The sequence below is a fragment of the Apaloderma vittatum genome, unplaced genomic scaffold, assembly GCF_000703405.1.
Source record: "Apaloderma vittatum isolate BGI_N311 unplaced genomic scaffold, ASM70340v1 scaffold14598, whole genome shotgun sequence".
Classification (NCBI taxonomy): Eukaryota; Metazoa; Chordata; class Aves; order Trogoniformes; family Trogonidae; genus Apaloderma; species Apaloderma vittatum.
This window is the reverse complement of record NW_009731363.1, coordinates 74,522-93,412: the sequence shown is the minus strand read 5'-3', so window position 1 is coordinate 93,412 and position 18,891 is coordinate 74,522. Positions and strand designations below refer to the sequence as shown.

General features: G+C 37.7%; 1 protein-coding gene across 1 annotated transcript in view; it reads left to right on the top strand.

The window, feature by feature from the left end:
- The window catches only part of STXBP5L (syntaxin binding protein 5-like), a gene marked incomplete at both ends in the record, with an annotated part of 100,797 nt that overhangs the window by 15,723 nt on the left and 66,183 nt on the right, over positions 1–18,891 (top strand). The window contains 2 exons of the mRNA XM_009875158.1: positions 7,521–7,655; positions 17,709–17,772. Of these exons, the coding sequence (XP_009873460.1) occupies positions 7,521–7,655; positions 17,709–17,772 (199 nt within the window). The remainder of the gene's footprint in view (positions 1–7,520; positions 7,656–17,708; positions 17,773–18,891) is intronic.

Sequence of the window (18,891 nt, the reverse complement as noted above, 5' to 3'; positions counted from 1 at the left end):
CCTAAGATGAAGCTATAAACTAAAAATATTTCCTTAATATTCTCTCCAGAATATTAAGAGAGGGGCAAAATGTCTGTTAATTATATACAGCAGATTCAGGAATAGCTAGAAGAATACTTTGCTTAGGGTATGTTTATATTGAATTTATAGTTTAGAGATGGAATTCTAATTTGTTATACTTCAGCATCTGTAGGGAACCTTCCATCACTGAAATTCTTTAAATCAAGACAGGTATCTTCTAGTAAATTTTTCTATTTCAAGTGGTAATTAATTTGAAGAAATCCTATGGCCTGTATTAAGCAGGAGAGAAGCCCCAAATGTTCCTTTCTTATGTTACAGTCCACAGATTAAATTATTGCTGCTGTACACATAATGACTGTAATGAATACTTGTATCTAAACCAATATAAAATAAAGACAAATAACACTCGTGAACTGATTGGGTAAGCTGAATTATCTGAGATACCAAACTTGAAAGGGATGTTGGCAAAAAGATGTATAGCGCTACAAAGTAACTGGTACCACTGCTTTGACTACATATTTCATTCATGTTCCTTCATAAGGCATGTTTATTGAATTGCCTTACGTAAAGCAATTCATTTTACTGTCTCTTTATTTAAAACATTGATCTCTACAGACTACTTTAAGCTGACTAAGCTTAAGTAATGTCTGAAGTGCTCCTACTGTTTGCTAGTATTGATAGTTCAGTCAGGCAATAGGCACAGTAGCTTGTGAGCTTGTTTCCCAATGTTTAATTCTAAATAATTTGTGACTTTCGTTGATAACATGGAATTTATTGCTAGAGATTGTTCACTGAGCAGTTACAAACAGAATAGTCACATTCAGCTCCTGACTAATTTGATGGAAAAATAGAACTAAGTTATAATTATTACACTCGCTGTTAGATATTCTTCACCTACCCAGCCTTGTCAAGAGCTTTATTTGTAGCGTATGCACTGTAGCCTTAAAACAACAAAGAATATTTGAGCAATCTCTATAACACTCGACTGGAAAAAATTCCGAGATGGAAATATTCATGCAGTATTTTGAGAATATAATTTACCTTCATATTCCTCTTTTGTTCAGATATCCCTAAGTAACAGTGGGCTTTAATACTCCGATACCTTTGTTATGCTGTCACCAGGATCCAATGCAATTTGTGTACAACGTGTCTTCAGCTCTAATTCACTTTCTTCTGTACAAGTAACTAGATTAAAAAATAAGACGGACCAATTGTTTTTAATTCAAAATAAGTGTTGGGTGACAATGCTAGGAGAAAATATATGTGACACCAAAGATGTTTCTTAATTTAAATTAAAACTAAATCACAATTTTTATAAAGCTGATGGACCACAACTATCAGTCTTCAAGTCATGTTTGGTTCATTCACTGTCTGCTAGGATCTGAGCATGTGGGGCTATTGTAAATTTTTGAAATTATCTTGTATGCTATGTGGAAGATCTAGTTTGAATAGGAGGAGGTTTCATATTATGATATAGTATCACTAAAATCTTGAAAGGAAAACATGTCTAGATGTATCGAACTGCTATATATTTCATTTGACTCTTAGTCATGCCACTTAGTATTTTAAAGTATTTCCTGCCCTAGAGACTGTGCATACACTTCAAGTAAATTAAGCTAAGAGTTTAAGTTAAACATTGGAAATCCTGACAATAGAGTTCATCTTGGATTTCTGCCTTCCTAGACATCCTGGTTTGTAATCACTCAAACAGTTCATGTTGCAGGGGAAACACTGTTATGTCATTGCTATGCACAGACCCGGCTCACATCTGTCTATGCAACTTCCTTACAATCTGCTGCAAACACAGCACATGGTACGGACAGCAGATTGCATGGATTGCTCCTACTGTACATGTCTTTTACATGTCTTATGTAGCTGATGAGCTCCAAAGTTACATATAGTCCAGGGAGAAGAATAAAAACCTCCAGAGGCCACTTACATCCTTTGCACGATCTGCTGGAGACAACTCCTTTTCTTTGTTGCACAGGTTTAGGCACTTCAGGTCTGCTACAAATTACTTTGCTTGAATATCTGTCTAAATGTTCTCCTGTACTTCATGACTTAAAGCAATGATCTCAGCTATAACATTACCTTGTGAACTGACAGAAAAACACTTCCTGACTACACTTCCTGACTACACTTCCTGAGAATACTGGTTACCCAGAAGAAGCTTCTTCAGAAAGGCCAGTTTGTTCTCAATCACAGGAGAAGGAGGGGCGCTAGATCAGCCTGACCTTCTTTGTATGTCAGTGAAGACTTCCTATATTAGTTTTGTTCAAAAATATCAAAAGATTATGAGAATAGTGAGGAGGAAAGAAGAGTTGAGTGGAAATAATTTGTGCTTGCTCGTGGACAGAGAAGGGGACATATACAGAGTCATGAGGCACACTCAGCAACTGTAGTTTTTATTGCTGGGGAGAAATCCTGCAAAGTCAAGAAGGAAGAGGAGGGCTTATCTAGAAGTCTTCCTCTATTGTGAATATTCCTTGAGAGCTACACAGGCCACAGATGCTCTAAGAAGAGCTTCTCTGAAAGAGGACCTGACAGAACACCAGCCGGTCATTGGCTAGTACCAAGGAAGACACTGGCTAGTACCAAGGAAGTGCCCATAGAACAGCTTGTGGTGATGACCAGCTGAGTTAAGTACGTCAGCCAGTTGGAGAGTACTGAAAGCACCAGAAGGGGCTGGAGAAGATTCCTTGTGTTGGGAGGGGAGCTGTAATCACTCCACTGAAAAGGTAGACTTCTGATATGCGTCTCCTTCTTAAGAAGGAGATCAGCTTCCTCAGCAGCTGAACTTACCCCTGGTGGGACAGGTCACTGTAAATTGAGGGCAAGACAGTGGCTGTAACTTAGTAGTCCCTGAGAAGTGAGAAAAGTGGTCAGGCCAGGACCACAGCTGGCGTGCCTTGCAGCTCCTGAGATTGCTTCCTGTCACCTACGCATGTTCCAAAGTTAATGCTCCTTCATGTTTCATCTTTGTCTTCTCCTGTAAATTTGTGAGATTTCCCTGTGTTCTGAGAGCCTGGAGGACCTTGAGAGGGAGTTCAAGCTGATGTTTGTTTTCTGTAGGAACTTACAGAAAATGAACCCTTCTGCCAATCAGTGCTGGGTAGAAGGGCTATATATGTTCTATGCTTCTCCGTATTTAAGATTATCTGCATGAGGGAAAAAAACATAGTATAAATTTAGTTGCAGTTTTGATGTCAAGGAATGAGCAATTAAATAATAAAACTGGAAAAGCTGTTCATCATCTTCCACAGCTCTCCCCACACTCCACCAGGAATAGTGTTCCAGGAAATTTTTTCATACTAAAAATAGAAAAAAAAATAACAAAGCCAAAGCAGAAAGAAGTGTTCCCAGTATTATCTTTTCTTTTTCTTAGAGCAGTGTGATTAGTATAATAAAGATGATTTTTAAGCCATCTGAGGGTTTTTACTAGTATTTTGCTGAAAGTAGCATTCTAAATTTTTTCAGCATTGTAGTATTCTACTAATACATAACAAGACTGTTTGATCAGAGTTGTTAGATTGTAGAGTACTGTGATTTTCTCAAAAATATACCTCTTCAAGATTTGTTAGGGAGAATATATTCCTTCCAGAAATTAGGGATGATTTTTTTGACAGTGCTTGTCTCTTGTATTGCTTACATAATTTTAGAAATGTTTTCAGGATTTTCCTTAAGTGTTTTTGCTTAAATTCTGATTTGGGTGTTTTATTTGACAATTATTTTTCTAATTATATTTTATATCCTGTTTTATGCTTTGAATATATTGAAAAGCTGATACAATGTTCCAGACCATTTTGGCAGCATAGGAACACCTTTTTTTGGTATTAGTCCATATTTTTTACTTTTTCTTGCAATAATCAATGAGATTCATGTTGTGGTTTGCTACTAAGAACGTATAATAACCACATTTCTGCCTGACTTTCTGTTAAGTGATGTAAATTTGCAGGTCTCCATTTAGTTGAGTTCCATGTTATCTCAATCAGATTGACAATTTGATTAAATTTTGGCAGAAGCACTTTATGTTGGCATAAATCACCACAACCCCTACCTTCTTTAAGAAGACGCATAGCCTTTCTTTATGGCTAATTGACTGGTTTTTGTAAAGGCATCAAGGGACATCTTAATTTCCTCGTGGGATATCTGACTAATAGAGGGATACCTTTCATCCTCAATGCAAACTACAGTATGAGACTTCATTGTTTTCTCTTGAAGAAATCGTTATGTAATTTCAGTACTTACTGAAATGGAAGGTGTTCATTAAAAATCTGAGTCTTGCTTCAAAGCTTTCAAGCCTCAAAGTCAATATTTTCTGTAAAAGTAATACATAAAGCAGTTTGCATTTAATTTGCATAATGTAAAAGAAAATTAAGTCAGAGCAGTGCATAATTTTCTGAGAATATGAAAATATGGCATTGTTTGGTGAAGCCTAAAAATGTATCATATTAAAATGCCTAGCAATCCCTATGCTCTAAGAGATTTGTTACATATCTGAATTGTCTTTAAGGGAATAGCATTTTCTTATAAGCTCACATATTGTAAATGGTGATGTTTGGTAAGGTCTAACAACCATCTGGGTAAGCAGCGAAGACTCATAGGGTAGGTTTCATTGTGGAAGAAAGAACATGCAGAACACTTTCTTATCTGGCTGTCCCATAAATCTATCAGAACAAAATGAAATTATTTAAGAGGAAATTGCTGAGCTTAAAAGATTTGTGGTTGTTTTCTTCATTCTTTAGCAACTCCTAATTGTCTTTTGAGTCCTTCATACTTATCTCCAGACTTAATAGCTACTGATGCCTGCGATTTCAGATAGGCCAGCAGGAAATTCTAGTAACTGATGGCCAGTAGTGAGTATTTTAGTCTGATTTCTCTTACTGTGGGATGTTGCTCTTGAAACATTAGGTTCTTGAATTTGTGGGCAAGTGGAGGATATTTCATGGCACTTCAAGAGATGGTTTAGTGTAATGGTGGTGTAGGGCTGTAGGTTGGACTTGAGGATCTTTAAGGTCCTTTCCAACCTTTATGATTCTATTCTATTTCTATTCTATTTCTATTCTATTTCTATTCTATTCTATTCTATTCTATTCTATTCTACTCTATTCTATGATTCTATGACATGCAGTAGCTGCGAAATTAGACACCCATTTAGTTGAATGGTTGTTATGGCACTACATGCTAGAGATCATAACCTAGAAGGTAATTTCAGAAGAAAAAAAAGAAAAAAAAAGCTGACCAAAGCAGCCTCATGAGCTGTCTGAGGTGATTTTGAGACTATTCGTAATCAAGGTATTGGATTCAGTCTTGCACTGTTTTCTGCCATACATGTTATGGGTTTGTGAATGGATTTATCAGAGGACTGAAAATTAGTATGGTCCTAGGTTGACTTGAACATGATTCATCTGGTGACACAACTGCAAGTCTTTGGGGTAGCAGTATGGAAGCTGAGTAGGTTTAATTTTGTAACTCTTATTTGTCAGTCACTGGACAGGTACATTCTGAACACTTTCAAAGTCACAAATACTTTCTCTTCCTGTATTTTAACAGTTTACTACAAACAAATGCTGAATGAACATCGGTGTGAAGTGGTTAAGAAGATTTATCAGCCAAGGTTTTTTGCATGGGCTGAGACCTAACAGTGCATACGTGTGCTTTGGAGTTCAAGAAAGAAAATAAGAGCTAGTACAGAAACGCAAGAAAAAAAAAAAATTAATTTAGACTAAATACGAAGCTAACCGACAGTGTACCAAATGGCCTGAGGAGAAAGCAAAAGAATGTGTTGTTTAGTTTAAGGAGAAGGATCAGCTTCACACTTGTAAAACTATAATTTGAAATTGTTCGTTGTATCTGTTAGGAGCAGGACAATAAAGCTAATGGCTTTAATGCCAGTAAGGAATATGTAGGTGGCATATACTTCCTGCATTTTCTCTGTCAGATGTTTGTCGATCTGAGTGCACCCACAATATAAGTACTAAGTTGCTGTTGGAAAGCATTTTCATTTATGCATACTAAACTGTAATTCCCATTCTCAAAGCAATTATCTTAGTTCTCTTTCCACTAAAGACACTGAAATCATTGCCAAAATTAGAGAACTAATGGAAAAATTTAGCGCTGTGGTGATGAATAGAGGAAAACCTATATCATACTTAAGTCTCACTTGAATCAACAAGGCTTTCTGTGAAGGGTAAGCCTTATTCTGAATTCGTGATTCAATTATCATTTTCCCCATAAATTAGGATGTGAAGACTGCATATTTCAACTGTGTTAAATCCAGTGTGATACGTATGGGAAAAAAAAAAAAATTGCTCGCTTGAATGAATTCAGTATTAAATGTTCTGACACATGATTAGCTACTTGGAAAACTGCAGAACTATGTAGAATCTGTTTGGAATCTTTTTGTTTGTTGAGAGTACCTTACAGGGAACAATTACAGAAAGTATGAGAAGTATGTGTAAATACTGAACAATTCCTTTCATTCAAAGGGTGGCAAATGTTCTACTTAGAGGACGTTACATGACTGTGAGGACCAAACTACTGGAAGATAGCCAGCACCTCCCTCACTGTTTTATAATTAATTCAGAAAGATTGCTGTACAATAAGAAATTGAAATATATATGCTCTTAAATACTATTTGTATCTTTGTGGGAAAGGAAGGTGTTAAGGACAAAAATTGTTTAGCTGTTAAATCAAATTTGTATATAAAAGCTAGAAATAACCTCCTTGTGGAACTGAATGATAAATATAATAACATGTGGCATACAAAGCAAAATACCCGCTTTTTGTCAAAATTAATGAGTCTATACCATAAGATCAGATTAAATTTCAGTCTCTATTGCTAGCATGCATTTGATTATATTTTAGTGGCAAACGTTTTTGTCTCATACAGATTTAGTATTGCTTGAATTTATGCAATATCTATATCATAACTATAATGTCAAAGAAATCTGTGAAGACTTTTATGTATTATCATGAGAAACTGTCGTGACACCCTGTAAGAATACTATGAATCCTACAGATTCAGTTGATGATATAATACTTAGAGTGAATGTTTTGTAGGAATGATAGTGCTACACTTCTGTTGAGCAAAACACTAATCCTGCTGTTGTCCATTAACTTCTACTTGCTGAACTGGGAAAAATTCTTATTCTAAGACACAAAATATGAAAGCCTAACTTGAGAGTCTTGGATACTTATCATAGTGCAATTTATGTACTCACAGAGATAACATGACTTTGACTTCAGTGCTCAGGAAGTAAATCTCTTTATTCCTGCCCTTAATATAGGCAGCAAGGATGTCCCTGTTTTGTTTCATCATCTCTTACATGATTTTTCTGGACATGACCCCTGAAACCTGCACATTCTTCAGAATGCTGTGCCTGCTCGGCAGGCTTTTCTTAGGTTATAAGATGGAAGGCACAATAATTTCACCTGCAAAAGTGTTGAAAAGTATTATTGATATGATATTCAGTCACTTTTTTTGTTTTCCTTTCCAGGATTACTTATTGTCATCTGCCATTCCAGAGTAAATGGCTTTATGTTGGAACAGAGAGGGGAAATACACACATTGTAAATATCGAGTCCTTCATTCTTTCTGGATATGTTATCATGTGGAACAAGGCAATAGAACTGTAAGTGCCAACTTTTTTGTAGTTGTGTCTGTGGACATTTTTGTAGCCATCTTAAGATTCATTTTAAAGAATAATTTGATTTTACAAATATTAACAGATCTTTTGGAAACCTTTTATTTTAGTGAATGCATGTGCAACACTAACTTTTGTTACAGGACATTAGGAATTCAGATTTATGATAGAGACCATGTAATTGTATTTTATATAATATAAAAAATTATTTGGCAGTCTATATAACTATGAAATCCCATGAAATGTAGATAATCATTAATCTTATAACTTCAGATTTTGCAATTTTTATGAGAGTGGCTGGTTCACCATCTCCTCCAAACATCCTGTGAAGAGAATAATGGAGTATATGTTGGCCCTAAGACTCTATGGTGAACTTTTCTTCATTGAACTGTAGAATCATTTAGATGAGAAGGGACTGGAGGTTTCTAGACCAAGCCTTCTGCTCAGCGCAGGGATAGTTTCAAAGTTAAATCAGGCTCATCAAAACCTGATGAAGTGATAGAAAAGGTACTGAGGGTCTGTTAAATGACAGTTCTCTGACAGGCTAAAACGAGTGCCTGTGTTATGGGTGTGAAGTGGAGGGATACATACAAAAATCTGAGGGGTATAAATCTGTACTTTCTGCAAGTAAAGGCCTCCACAGAAGTGAAAAATTCTTTCTCTGCTCTTTCAGGGAGGTTGTGGAGTCTCCTTCTCTGGAGAATTCCAAAACCCGTCTGGACACGTTCCTGTGTGACCTACTGTAGGTGATCCTGCTCTGGCAGGGGGGCTGGACTAGATGATCTTTTGAGGTCCCTTCTAACCCCTGATAATCTGTGATTTGGTGATTCCTCTGTGAAGTTCCAGAGGAACTGCTGCAGACACACCTGCAGCATTTTACACAGTTTCTGAGACATCTGCTTCATGTTGTGAGGACCCTGCAACCTCTGGCAGTAAACTGAAATTCACTGAGCTCAGTGAAGCAAGAGGGCAGTGTCTAAGAAGGCGGCTACAGGCTTACACTAGTGGATCTAATTCTCTGTCCCAAGCAGAGATTACATTGATAGCAACCACTTTTCCCCAAAATTCTACCCTTTCCTTTTTTTCCCCCTGCTGTTATTACTGACTTTCACTGTGTCCCCCAGGTTTACAAAACTGATACCTCATTTTCTTTCCTCGACTCTGAACCCACCAAACTTCATAGGCACAGTCCTAAAAATCTACTTTTGTCTTAAAAGGAGATAAAAACAAGGATTCGAATAGTAATCAGGATTCAGACAGTCTGCTAGTAAATCTTTCATCCACTTCTCAGTTTTGGAATGTTTGTTTGTCCTACCTTTGTAAAACTTTGCTCAGCTCTTCTCAGTAGTTTTGGCTCAAAAATTACTGCTAGAAAATGTGATTTAGTAAAACCCAGAATTGCTATGTTCATTTTGATGAATTCGTCAAGTGAGATGTATCTTAATTATTTTCTTTTTCTCACTTTCTCATGATATTGACATGTTACAGGGATTTTTGATTCCTGTATTTTACAATGTATGTATATGTACTATATATAGTAGATAATGCATTTGAGGTTTTGAGAACAATGCATTTTCATTTTGTATGCATTTGGAGTGCATTTCTTTACTCCAGACATAAGAATGTTTCTATTCTGTGTGGAAATAAATCTGAAAGTTTTTCGTTAAATGGAAGAGCCTTCTACTAAGTTTCACTTCTTAAATCTTTTGATTATTTTTTTAATTGGCCAAAACAGACCTTTTTCATGAGAACAAAATAGAATAATGTTTCTCTTCAATGAAAAGTATGGGGGAAATAAAGGTTATTTACTAACAAGCTTCAGTGCTGAGATGTTGAGCTAGGCTAGATGCTGTGCGGGAAGCTACCTTTCTAGAACCTGCTAGTAAACAAGCAGCCTCTCCTATCTTCTTTGTATTGTCTGTGCAGGAGTATGCCAAGATTTTCCAAGTTTTTTCTTCCATAGGTTATGAAAGGTAATGACAATATAATACAGATAGGCAGTACTTGGAGATGCTGCATAGTTACCATAATAGTTTCCTCTTCTAAAAAGCTAGTCTGCCACATACTGTTCTGGTGACGGTTGAGCACAGGTATTCATTCATTGCTGCTATTGTTCTATCAATCTTAGAAGTACAACTTGATCCCTGTTGAGCGGTATGCTGGTCTAAGAAGGCTGTGTTCTCTCCATTCAACCAACGGAGGACATTGTCCTTGCCTGTATTACACAGGTAGATGAGGAATCCTGTCTCCAGGTTAATTTCTCTGTATTAGAGTAAGAGGCTGGTGGGGATAATGGTGATATTTGCCACAGCAGCCACCTTTAACAGATGTTGTAGCACTGCTGAAGTTGAAACTAGGTGACTTTTCTCAGTGAAGTGATTGGAACTCTCTCTGGTAGCAAACTATGATGCCTCTTCCAGTGCTAGTGCTTTCTTGTAGGAAAAATGTAACTTCGAATAGCTTTGAAGGGAATGTTATGTCATGAAGATGGGGTTATGACAGTAGACTTGTCTTTAGAATTGTACTGAGACATATTTTTGAGACAACAATTTTATTCTGCGCCACAGGTATGTTCTTATCTGATCATATTTTTTGATCTTCACACTATTTTCCTTCAACCTTCACATAATTTTCATATTTTAGTATTATAGAATCATACAATAATTCATACTGGAAGGCCCCTCTGAAGTTTTCTAGACCAACTTCCTGCTTGCAGTAAGATCAGCTGTGAGACCAGCTTGTTCAGGACTTTATAATTTCATAGGGCCTGTTAATGTTAGGTGCTTTCAAAGAAGAAACAAAATAAGAAAGCGCATGTATGTGAAATTTCAGCCTTACCATGAATGATATAAGAGGTAGCAGTGCAGTATGATCACTTTTGCTTCTGAGATAATTATTTGATTTCAGAATGTAAGATTAGTCTGAAGATGTTGCTATTCTCTATAAAGGTTGGAAGGAGAGAGTTATACTGTGCAAGTATATTTGTGTCAAACTTACTGGCAGAGAAAGATTGCTCTGCTGCCATATTCAAGTCATCAGTTTAGATGGAGTGTGTCAGATTTGTGTGTCATCTGCACAAACAAGCCTGGAGGAGAGTTCTTTCTTCTTCATGCAACCCTACCAGCATAACTTGACTTTCTTTCAAAATTCCTTCTCTTGTGGTTTTTTTTTTCCACTGGCTTGTACCTACTTCTAATGAAATCTCCATATATTTTTATAATGTGGATTTAGCTCAGTTGTCATTAAGATTTCAAGGCTTTACAGTAAAAACTGATAGAAGATTGAACTGGTTAATTTTTAAAAAACCTGAAATGCTTTGAGTTTGGAATGTTAAACTATATATTAACATACCTAAGTCACTGTAAAGCCAGATTGCAGCTCATTTTGTGAGAATACAGAGAAAAAAACCTCAACCAACCAAACAAAAAAAAAAAAACAGCTGAAATTCCAGTGTTCTCTCTCTATCAATAACAACCTTGTAAGAATTTATGGGGTTTGAAGTATCAAAGAATTGGGCAAATTGGAACTCAGTTATGACAGTGGTGATGAAGAGCAGCACACAGAAAGAGAAGTAGCAGTCTAGGAGCAACTGCTAAGCCCTCTGTGTGCAACTCAATATGGAAGTCATTCCTAGTATAAAGAAAGTGCAAGTTGCAAGGCGTCCTGCTTCTACTAAACATTTTAGGAATTTTATCTAAGAGCTGCATCTTGAGGTTGAACTGATTCTCACTTACTCCAGTTCCCAGCTTTGATCCACAGGATGTGAATGATGCCTGTAACTTACTTGTTCTTTTTAATTTCTCTATGACTCTACCAATGAAAAGAAAGTTCAAATTTCTGGTGCGCTACACCTTTGTGGAAGGCAGAACTGCAGATGTCTGACTACCGACACTACAGAGTTATCTGCTTATGCACATGCTTTTCTCAGCACTGTCACATTCATTCAGCTGTAATACCAAGACAATGTTCTTACAACATTATGTAAGTCACTGTGCTTCTTAGACTGCATAAAACTTCGCAGAATGATGGAGGAATACATCATCTATGTATTGTAACATTGCTGAAGACTTCTTATTGAGCTTTCTAATTTTAGAATAAAATAATTAAATAAAAGCTTCCATCCTTACAATTTTCTTGAAGAGTCCTGTTTTACAGCAAATGGTTTCTTCATTTCCGTCCTGTTTTGCTGACTAAGAGTCAAGTCTTGCTCTCTCATGTCCCAATTTGAACATGCACCAAATAAATTTTTACCTGCTGCCATCAGGAATAACTTCTGATGAAGTGCAAAACAGCTCCAAGTATCACTAGCTTCTTAACAAGCTTCTAGTTCTGTACAACTGTCATGGGAATCTTTTGTTCCAATTTAATTCTTGAGAAGTCTGGTTTTGCAGCCTTAAATGCCAATGAAGGCTATGAAACGTTGCAGTCTTTCATATCATTAGCTCATACTTTCTCCTTGGTTATTTGAAGGTAGCTTTTGCTTCAGAAATTTTTTACTGCAAACAAATGCTGATAGTTTTTGGATTCAACCTTCTTTTTTTCTTCTTGCTGTTTATGGACTTGGTTTTGTGTTATATTCTTTTCAGGACATTTCAGAGCTTTTGTTTTCTCCGTCATTCACAGCTACATCCCAGCTAGTATTTGGGAATGAAGAATTCTCTGCTCAGCTATTTCACTGATGCCTTATTTTCACCTTTCTCAAAGAATTAGATCTAGTTAATTTCTACACAGTATCCTAAAGCCAGCTTGAAGGAATGCCTCTACACAAGTATCTGGCATTGACAGGAGTGTGTTTTATTCGTAATAGCTTCAAGTGTGGTTGATTTCCCAGCATCTTTTCATCCTTTCCAGGAGCTGCTGGATCTCTGCTTTTGCTTTTAATGTAATTCAACAGTGTTTTTCCTTCTTTGTAGGCTATTCCACAATGACAGCATACAACTTTCTAGTCTCCTTGACAACTCTACTGTAATAACAATGAGGGGAAACAAAAAATTTTATATATACTAAAGCTACCTAAGGCAAAATGTTTTAGTGTGCAGGCATTTCCACATGCAGTATAATTTACTTTATGAAAGTAGTAATTATTGTATCTGTAGCTCTGATGCTGTTTCATGAGTTCTGTAAACTAATATTATTGATATAATATAGTTAACTGAATAATTGCTTCATATAATCCTACTTGTAGTGCAGTCATGATGTCTACCCTTAGGAGAAATGGACTGTAGAGCCTAATGTCTGGCACTCCTTTTACAAGAAACCCTTCTCTAGGACTCCAAAAGACAGCACTATTATTTATGTTTATACACACTTTCCTTGAGGAGGCAAGAAGATGCAAGAAGTAAGGCACTGCTCTGCCTTTAGCAGGCTATTCCTGGTCCTAGCGTGGTGCAAAGGTCTGGCTTTGGGTTCCTAGCTACAGGCCTGCACTAGGAAAGAGATTAGATCACGTCAGGAGAAGCAAGCAAGATCTATTGCCAGATAAAATTTATCATGTCTTTCCTTCCATATTATGCCATAAAGCAGGGTCAGAACAAGTTAAAGGCCATATAGAATGGAGAATTTTACAGGCCTTTAGTGGACAATTTTCTTCCCTGTCCCATCTGGACTGGTGTTGTTTTGTATCACTGTATCCTCCCCAAACATCTCCCTCAAGATCAAACTACACATGCCCCAAACCAAAGCAGCTTTGTGCTACTCCTTGTGAATATTCCTTGCTGTTTAGTCCAAAGAGGAACCAGTTTTGAGACAAATACTTTATCTGATATGTATTAAAAAACAGTGTTCCTAGGAGCCCTGGAAAGGCAGCACAGGAGGACTGCCAGGAAGTAGACTCTAAGATTCCAAAAAGCTTCAGCAACATCTGTTTGTCATCACCCCCAAAATTGTATGATCTTATCTGTGATGGCATGTCTGAAATGAGTTTTAGGATATACAACTCTGTGAAAAGGATCCTGTCTTCTTTCCTGACAGAGTTAGTGTTATGCCTGCCAAACTTCATAGGCTCTCTGTTTCCTCTTACCTATGTATGATCAAAGCTGGCAGCTGTTAAGTGATCAAGCTCACCCTGGTGGTAGGTGGACTCTGGCTGGTTATGAGACAAGCACAGCTGCTCTCTCACTCCTCTTCTTCAATAGGACAGGGAAAGAAAATAAGATGGAAAAGTTCATGCATCAAAATAACAACAGGGAATTCATTTACCAGTCACTGTCAATGGGCAAAACAGACTTGGAGAAAATGAATTTAATTTATTGTAAATTAATATAGAGTAGAATGGCGAGAAACAAAACCAAAAGCTAAACCACCTGCCTTCAACCCCCATTTTTCCTCAGGCTCGATTTCACCCTTTCATTCCCAACTTCTCTACCTCCTCCTCCTTCTCTCCCCTGAACAGTGCAGGGGAATGGGGTATGGGGGTTGTGGTCAGTCCACAGAAGGTCCTCTCTGCTGCTCTTTCCTTCTCACACTTTTCCTCTGCTCCAGCATGGGTCTTGCCACGGGCTACAGTCCTTGAGGATAAACCTGCTCTGGTGTGGGCTCCCCCAGGCTGCAGTTCCTTCAGGAAATATCCACCTGCTCCAGCAGCTATCTTCCATGGGCTGCATCTTCCCTGGCATGGCCCTCTCCATAGGCTGCAGGAGAGGCATCATACCCTGACACTTGGAGCACCTCCTCCCCTCCTCCTTTGCTGGCCTTGCTGCTCGCAGGGCTATTTCTCACTTTTTTTTCCTCACTGCCTGTGCAGAAATTTTTTGCCCTTTCTTAATTTTCTTTTTCCTGAGGTGAAAATCAAAGAAGCCTGACCCAGGTCAGTTATAATACAAAACAGCTAAGCTGTTTAAATGCTGAGGGGTAAGATAATACACATATTAAGAAAAAACTTATATCAAATATAAAGAGAATGAGGAAAAAAAGATCTCATACTTCTAGTGCACAGACTGCTGTGTTTGGTACCAACTTTGCTGATAATGTATGTGAAGGCCTTACTCAACAAAACTAAATAAACAGCTAGCAACCTGATAAGGAAAAGATAATACTCCTAAAAGTATCCTGCATGGATGCAATCCTGCATCATGTGCCCTAGGCAATCCTGTTTTAGCAGGAGGGCTGAACTAGATGATCTCTAGAGGTTCCTTCCAACTCTAATGATTCTGTGAACTAGTTTGTGTGACAATGAAAGTATAATTAGCCTAAAGTTAAACGTAAGGTAGGGTGACTACAATTCACGTAAGAGTTTTCTTGTACCTCAAGAAATATTAATACTTTTTTTTTTGGAAAGCAATGACATACATATCTTAAAAAGAAAATGGTGATTTGTCTAAATTGGTAGCTACAAAGAGCAGCCCAGATGACATCAACCTTTAGCTCAGAAAAACAGTATGCTTCTTCCCTTTCTCCCTCCATTTGCCCTGATTTTGCCAATATTCCTACCAAAGTACATATACTGGTGTGACCAAGCAGCCCAGCCTGAATACTGGTTGGTCCAATGGGCTGGGATTACCACCTACACCAATATGCCCTGTCAGCCTGCATGTGCCCTTTCCACCATTTTGTGTGTTGCCAGCCTTTAGTCATGCCTGAGATTTGCTTGGCTCTGCTCCCTCTTCTGTCATCTGTCAGCGCTTCTTATCTGGCTAAAAAGTAAAATTTCTTATGCTGCCTCTTCTCTTCATGGTTTTTTTCTTTTTTTCTTATCCTTCTTCCTTTTCCAGTCATGGCATAGGCAGCATATATCTCAAACAGACCTAGTTCTTTCCATCAGCATACTCTGACCAGTTCAAAAAAGTGAACCTCTGTCAGAAAAAAAGTTGAAAACAGCCTAGAATGTCCCAAGATGTTATGTTCACTCCTTGAGGAGAGATATGTGGGTCTAAGCACTGCTTGCAAATACCCTCATCTCACCCCTCAGTTCCCCATCACTGCCTACTTACTCTGCCTCCTCCAAGGTCTGGTGTTACGAAAATGACTTTTTTTATCCCAGTACAGGTTACTCAGAAACAGAAGCTTAGTCAGAAGGGTCCCTTCTGGGGAGTTGGCGTGGATAGGAATGACAGCCAGATATCCCACTAACGGCATCTCTACAAAAGTTGTTGTGTGCCGTATCTCAGGTCAAACTGGTACTTGCTACTGGCACCATTAAAGACAGTCTATATAGAATATTACTGTATAAACTAGCTGTCCAGTGTTTTGCTGCTGATCTCACTTCTGTGCTAGGGTATGTTGCAAAGTGGTCTTGCAGAACTTTGCTCACCAAGCACTCAGGTAGAAAAGTAACATGCTGCAGGTATCTGTGGAAACGTGATCTGCCAAAGCTGAAGATGATGGCATGAGCTCACCTCATGGGGAAGATTCACCAAGGAATGAACTTGCGACATTGCCACTAGCTTTGTGTGATACAGCCAGCAGTAACGTTAGAAATACATGTGAAGTCTTGGAAAGTTGTCTGGCCTAGGTGACTTGAAGTTTTCTATCTCTTTGGTCTGGAATACACTTAGTCCAGGATGTCTGGAGTAATTTTCTGTTGTCTTTAGCTCAGAGGTAAATATGAGACAAGGTCTTGACACTCTGCTTTGGACCAGCTTTGGTGCATGACCAAATAGATGAACTACTCAGAATATTCTACAAGCAAAAAATAGAGGCCAGAGGAAAGCATGTGTGCTTTCACGAGCATTGAAGCATACTGTTTGGGGAAGGAAGAGTCTATGATATGGGTTACTCCACAGTATTTTAATGTGTGAGTTGCCTGGGAATTTTTGCATACCACTCTCAATCTTGATTTGAAGCTTGACCTGGCAGAACAGGAAGACAGTTTTTCTATAGTGCAGTATTTGAGCCAAAGGAAGGACACTGTTAATTTAGGAAAATCCTTTGAGCAGTTTGGCTGAAGAATCTTCCTTTGAATTGTTTCTGTAATTCTCTTGCAGGTTGTTTTAAAACTTATAGCCTCTGTAGTTTGGGGTATGGCTTCCAGATAAATTCTTAGCTTTATGGGCCCTGCTGACCTCTGCCATATTTTTTTTACTGGTAGACTTTGGTGAACCAAGACCAGTCATGCAAGTCTAGATCCTAAGCTGAACTCCAAGGAATGTGTGCTCTGACCCCAGAACCTAGAAGGATGAAAGGTCTTGTTTTGTGCAGCCATTCAAATAGCCTTGAAGCTTTGCAAATTAGCACTTGTGTTCTTGCTGACTGCTAAGGCCCAAAGGTCTGGTCAGAAAAGATCATACATGAAAAATCTTTATCTATCCATTCAGTTTCCTATGATTTGCATTTTCTCTCAGGTGCTGGATATCAATGACTTAAGCAGCAGTCCGTGTACTACGTTGCATAATACGTCATTGGTATATATTACAAGAAGAAAAGGAACATCAAGAACAATGAATAATCTCCATAGAGGCTTACGAAAACTCATGGGATTGGTCTTGTGGCTGAGGAGCCTCTCAGAATATGCACTGTGGGTGAAACTATATTGGTCAGTCCGAAGATGTCATCAGGCTTTACAGAGTAGACAACAGCAAGACACTTACTGCAGTAATACTGAGAAGCTACCTGATAGAGCAGTGTAGGTGAGATATTGAAGCCCTGTCATTAGTGAGATTGGAACTTGGTGAGTCTTGTTACCAAGAAATTAAATAATTCAAGAGAAGACTGCAAATCCTTGGCAGATTAGCCTTGAAATAGAGCAAGTGAGGAGAGAGGGCAGAAAGAGAGGGAGTAGATAAACAGAAAAGGCAAAAAAAAAAACTTGGAAAGGAGTGTGTGTGAGGGAAAATACTGTAATAGGAATATTGTGAGGTTTGTTTTTTTGAAATAGAAGAAACAATTCATCAGCAAAGGAGAATCTCTGCTTATAATGGCAAAAGGAAATAGAGGATAACGTGTAAAGGTATGGATAACTTTCAGACAGTTATCTTCCCCTAGTGGACTTTTTAAAATTATTTTCAACCCTTGGAAGTACACATTAACACACCTAGAAATTAAGGTAAGCGTCTAGCTCTTCATGCAAAAAACATTCACAGATTTGAATTTATTTTTGTCTTGCAGATCCACAAAGACTCACCCTGGGCCTGTTGTACATTTAAGTGACAGCCCAAGAGATGAAGGAAAAGTGAGTACAACTAAGGGTTTAAAAATTGCAACGTTTCATAGTGGTTTTTTGCCTTGATGGCTCTTTCTGTTTGCATATTCACTAATTTCATCTTCTGCTTTCTATATTTGCAAGGTCACTTTTACTATTTTACAGCTTTTAAGAAAATAGTTCTCTTTGTACAACTTCAATGATTAAAAATCTGTGATACAGGCAACACACTCTACTTTGAAATTTATAGCCAGTCAAAATTGTTCCTAATTAATTTAACTTGACTTTGCTTAAGTAGGAATTGCCTAAAAACCGTATCGTGATTTCAGTACTTAGATAAACATGCTATTATGAAAGTTTTATAGTAAATTTTTTTAAGGCAGTGTTTTCTTATATAAGAATAATGATGATAGTAACCTACATTTGGAACTTGCTGCTGTTTGTGAACAGAGTTGAGAATAGCAAATAGCTATCAACAAGTGGAAGCAAAATATATAGCCAGAGAGTTAGAGTCGTGACTGACACTATCAGGAGGCAAAATCAGAGTGGACTTTATTCGCATGGTAGCTTTTCCAAAAAGAAATCCAATTGCCAGAATACCAGTGTTATTAGAGCTTTTTTTTTATTTATATGTCGCTACTGAATTTTTGAGCATTTTGCCTGTGTGGAAGGGGCATTTGACTATCTCATCATTTTTGATTACTTTTGCCAGTTGCATTTTAGTTTGTGTTTATAAAGGACTGCATCTTACAAAGGGTGTATCTGCTTGACAGTGTTCCTCACATAACCTGATGGTTATAGGAAACTAAGAAAAGTTTGAATTTCTGATACTGATTCAGGGGACATTATGCTGAAATCAGTATGGATGCCTGGAAAAACAGTGATGTCTACATCTGAATTTCATTTGCATTATCTGTCCTTTTTGGAAGAATCACAATAAATGAAGCAATTTAGAATACAGCAAACAAAGTAATTAAGTGCTACAAAGGATAGTGTCTTAACCTCAAACCAGAAACCATTCAGAAATGCTGTTTACCTATCCATGGCAAAAATACCTAATAAAAATAAGGGTTTATTGATAAAGCATAACTTTTGTTTGCTGGCCACAACAGAAGCAGCTGCTGACTTACCTAAAGCCCACTGTGTAGG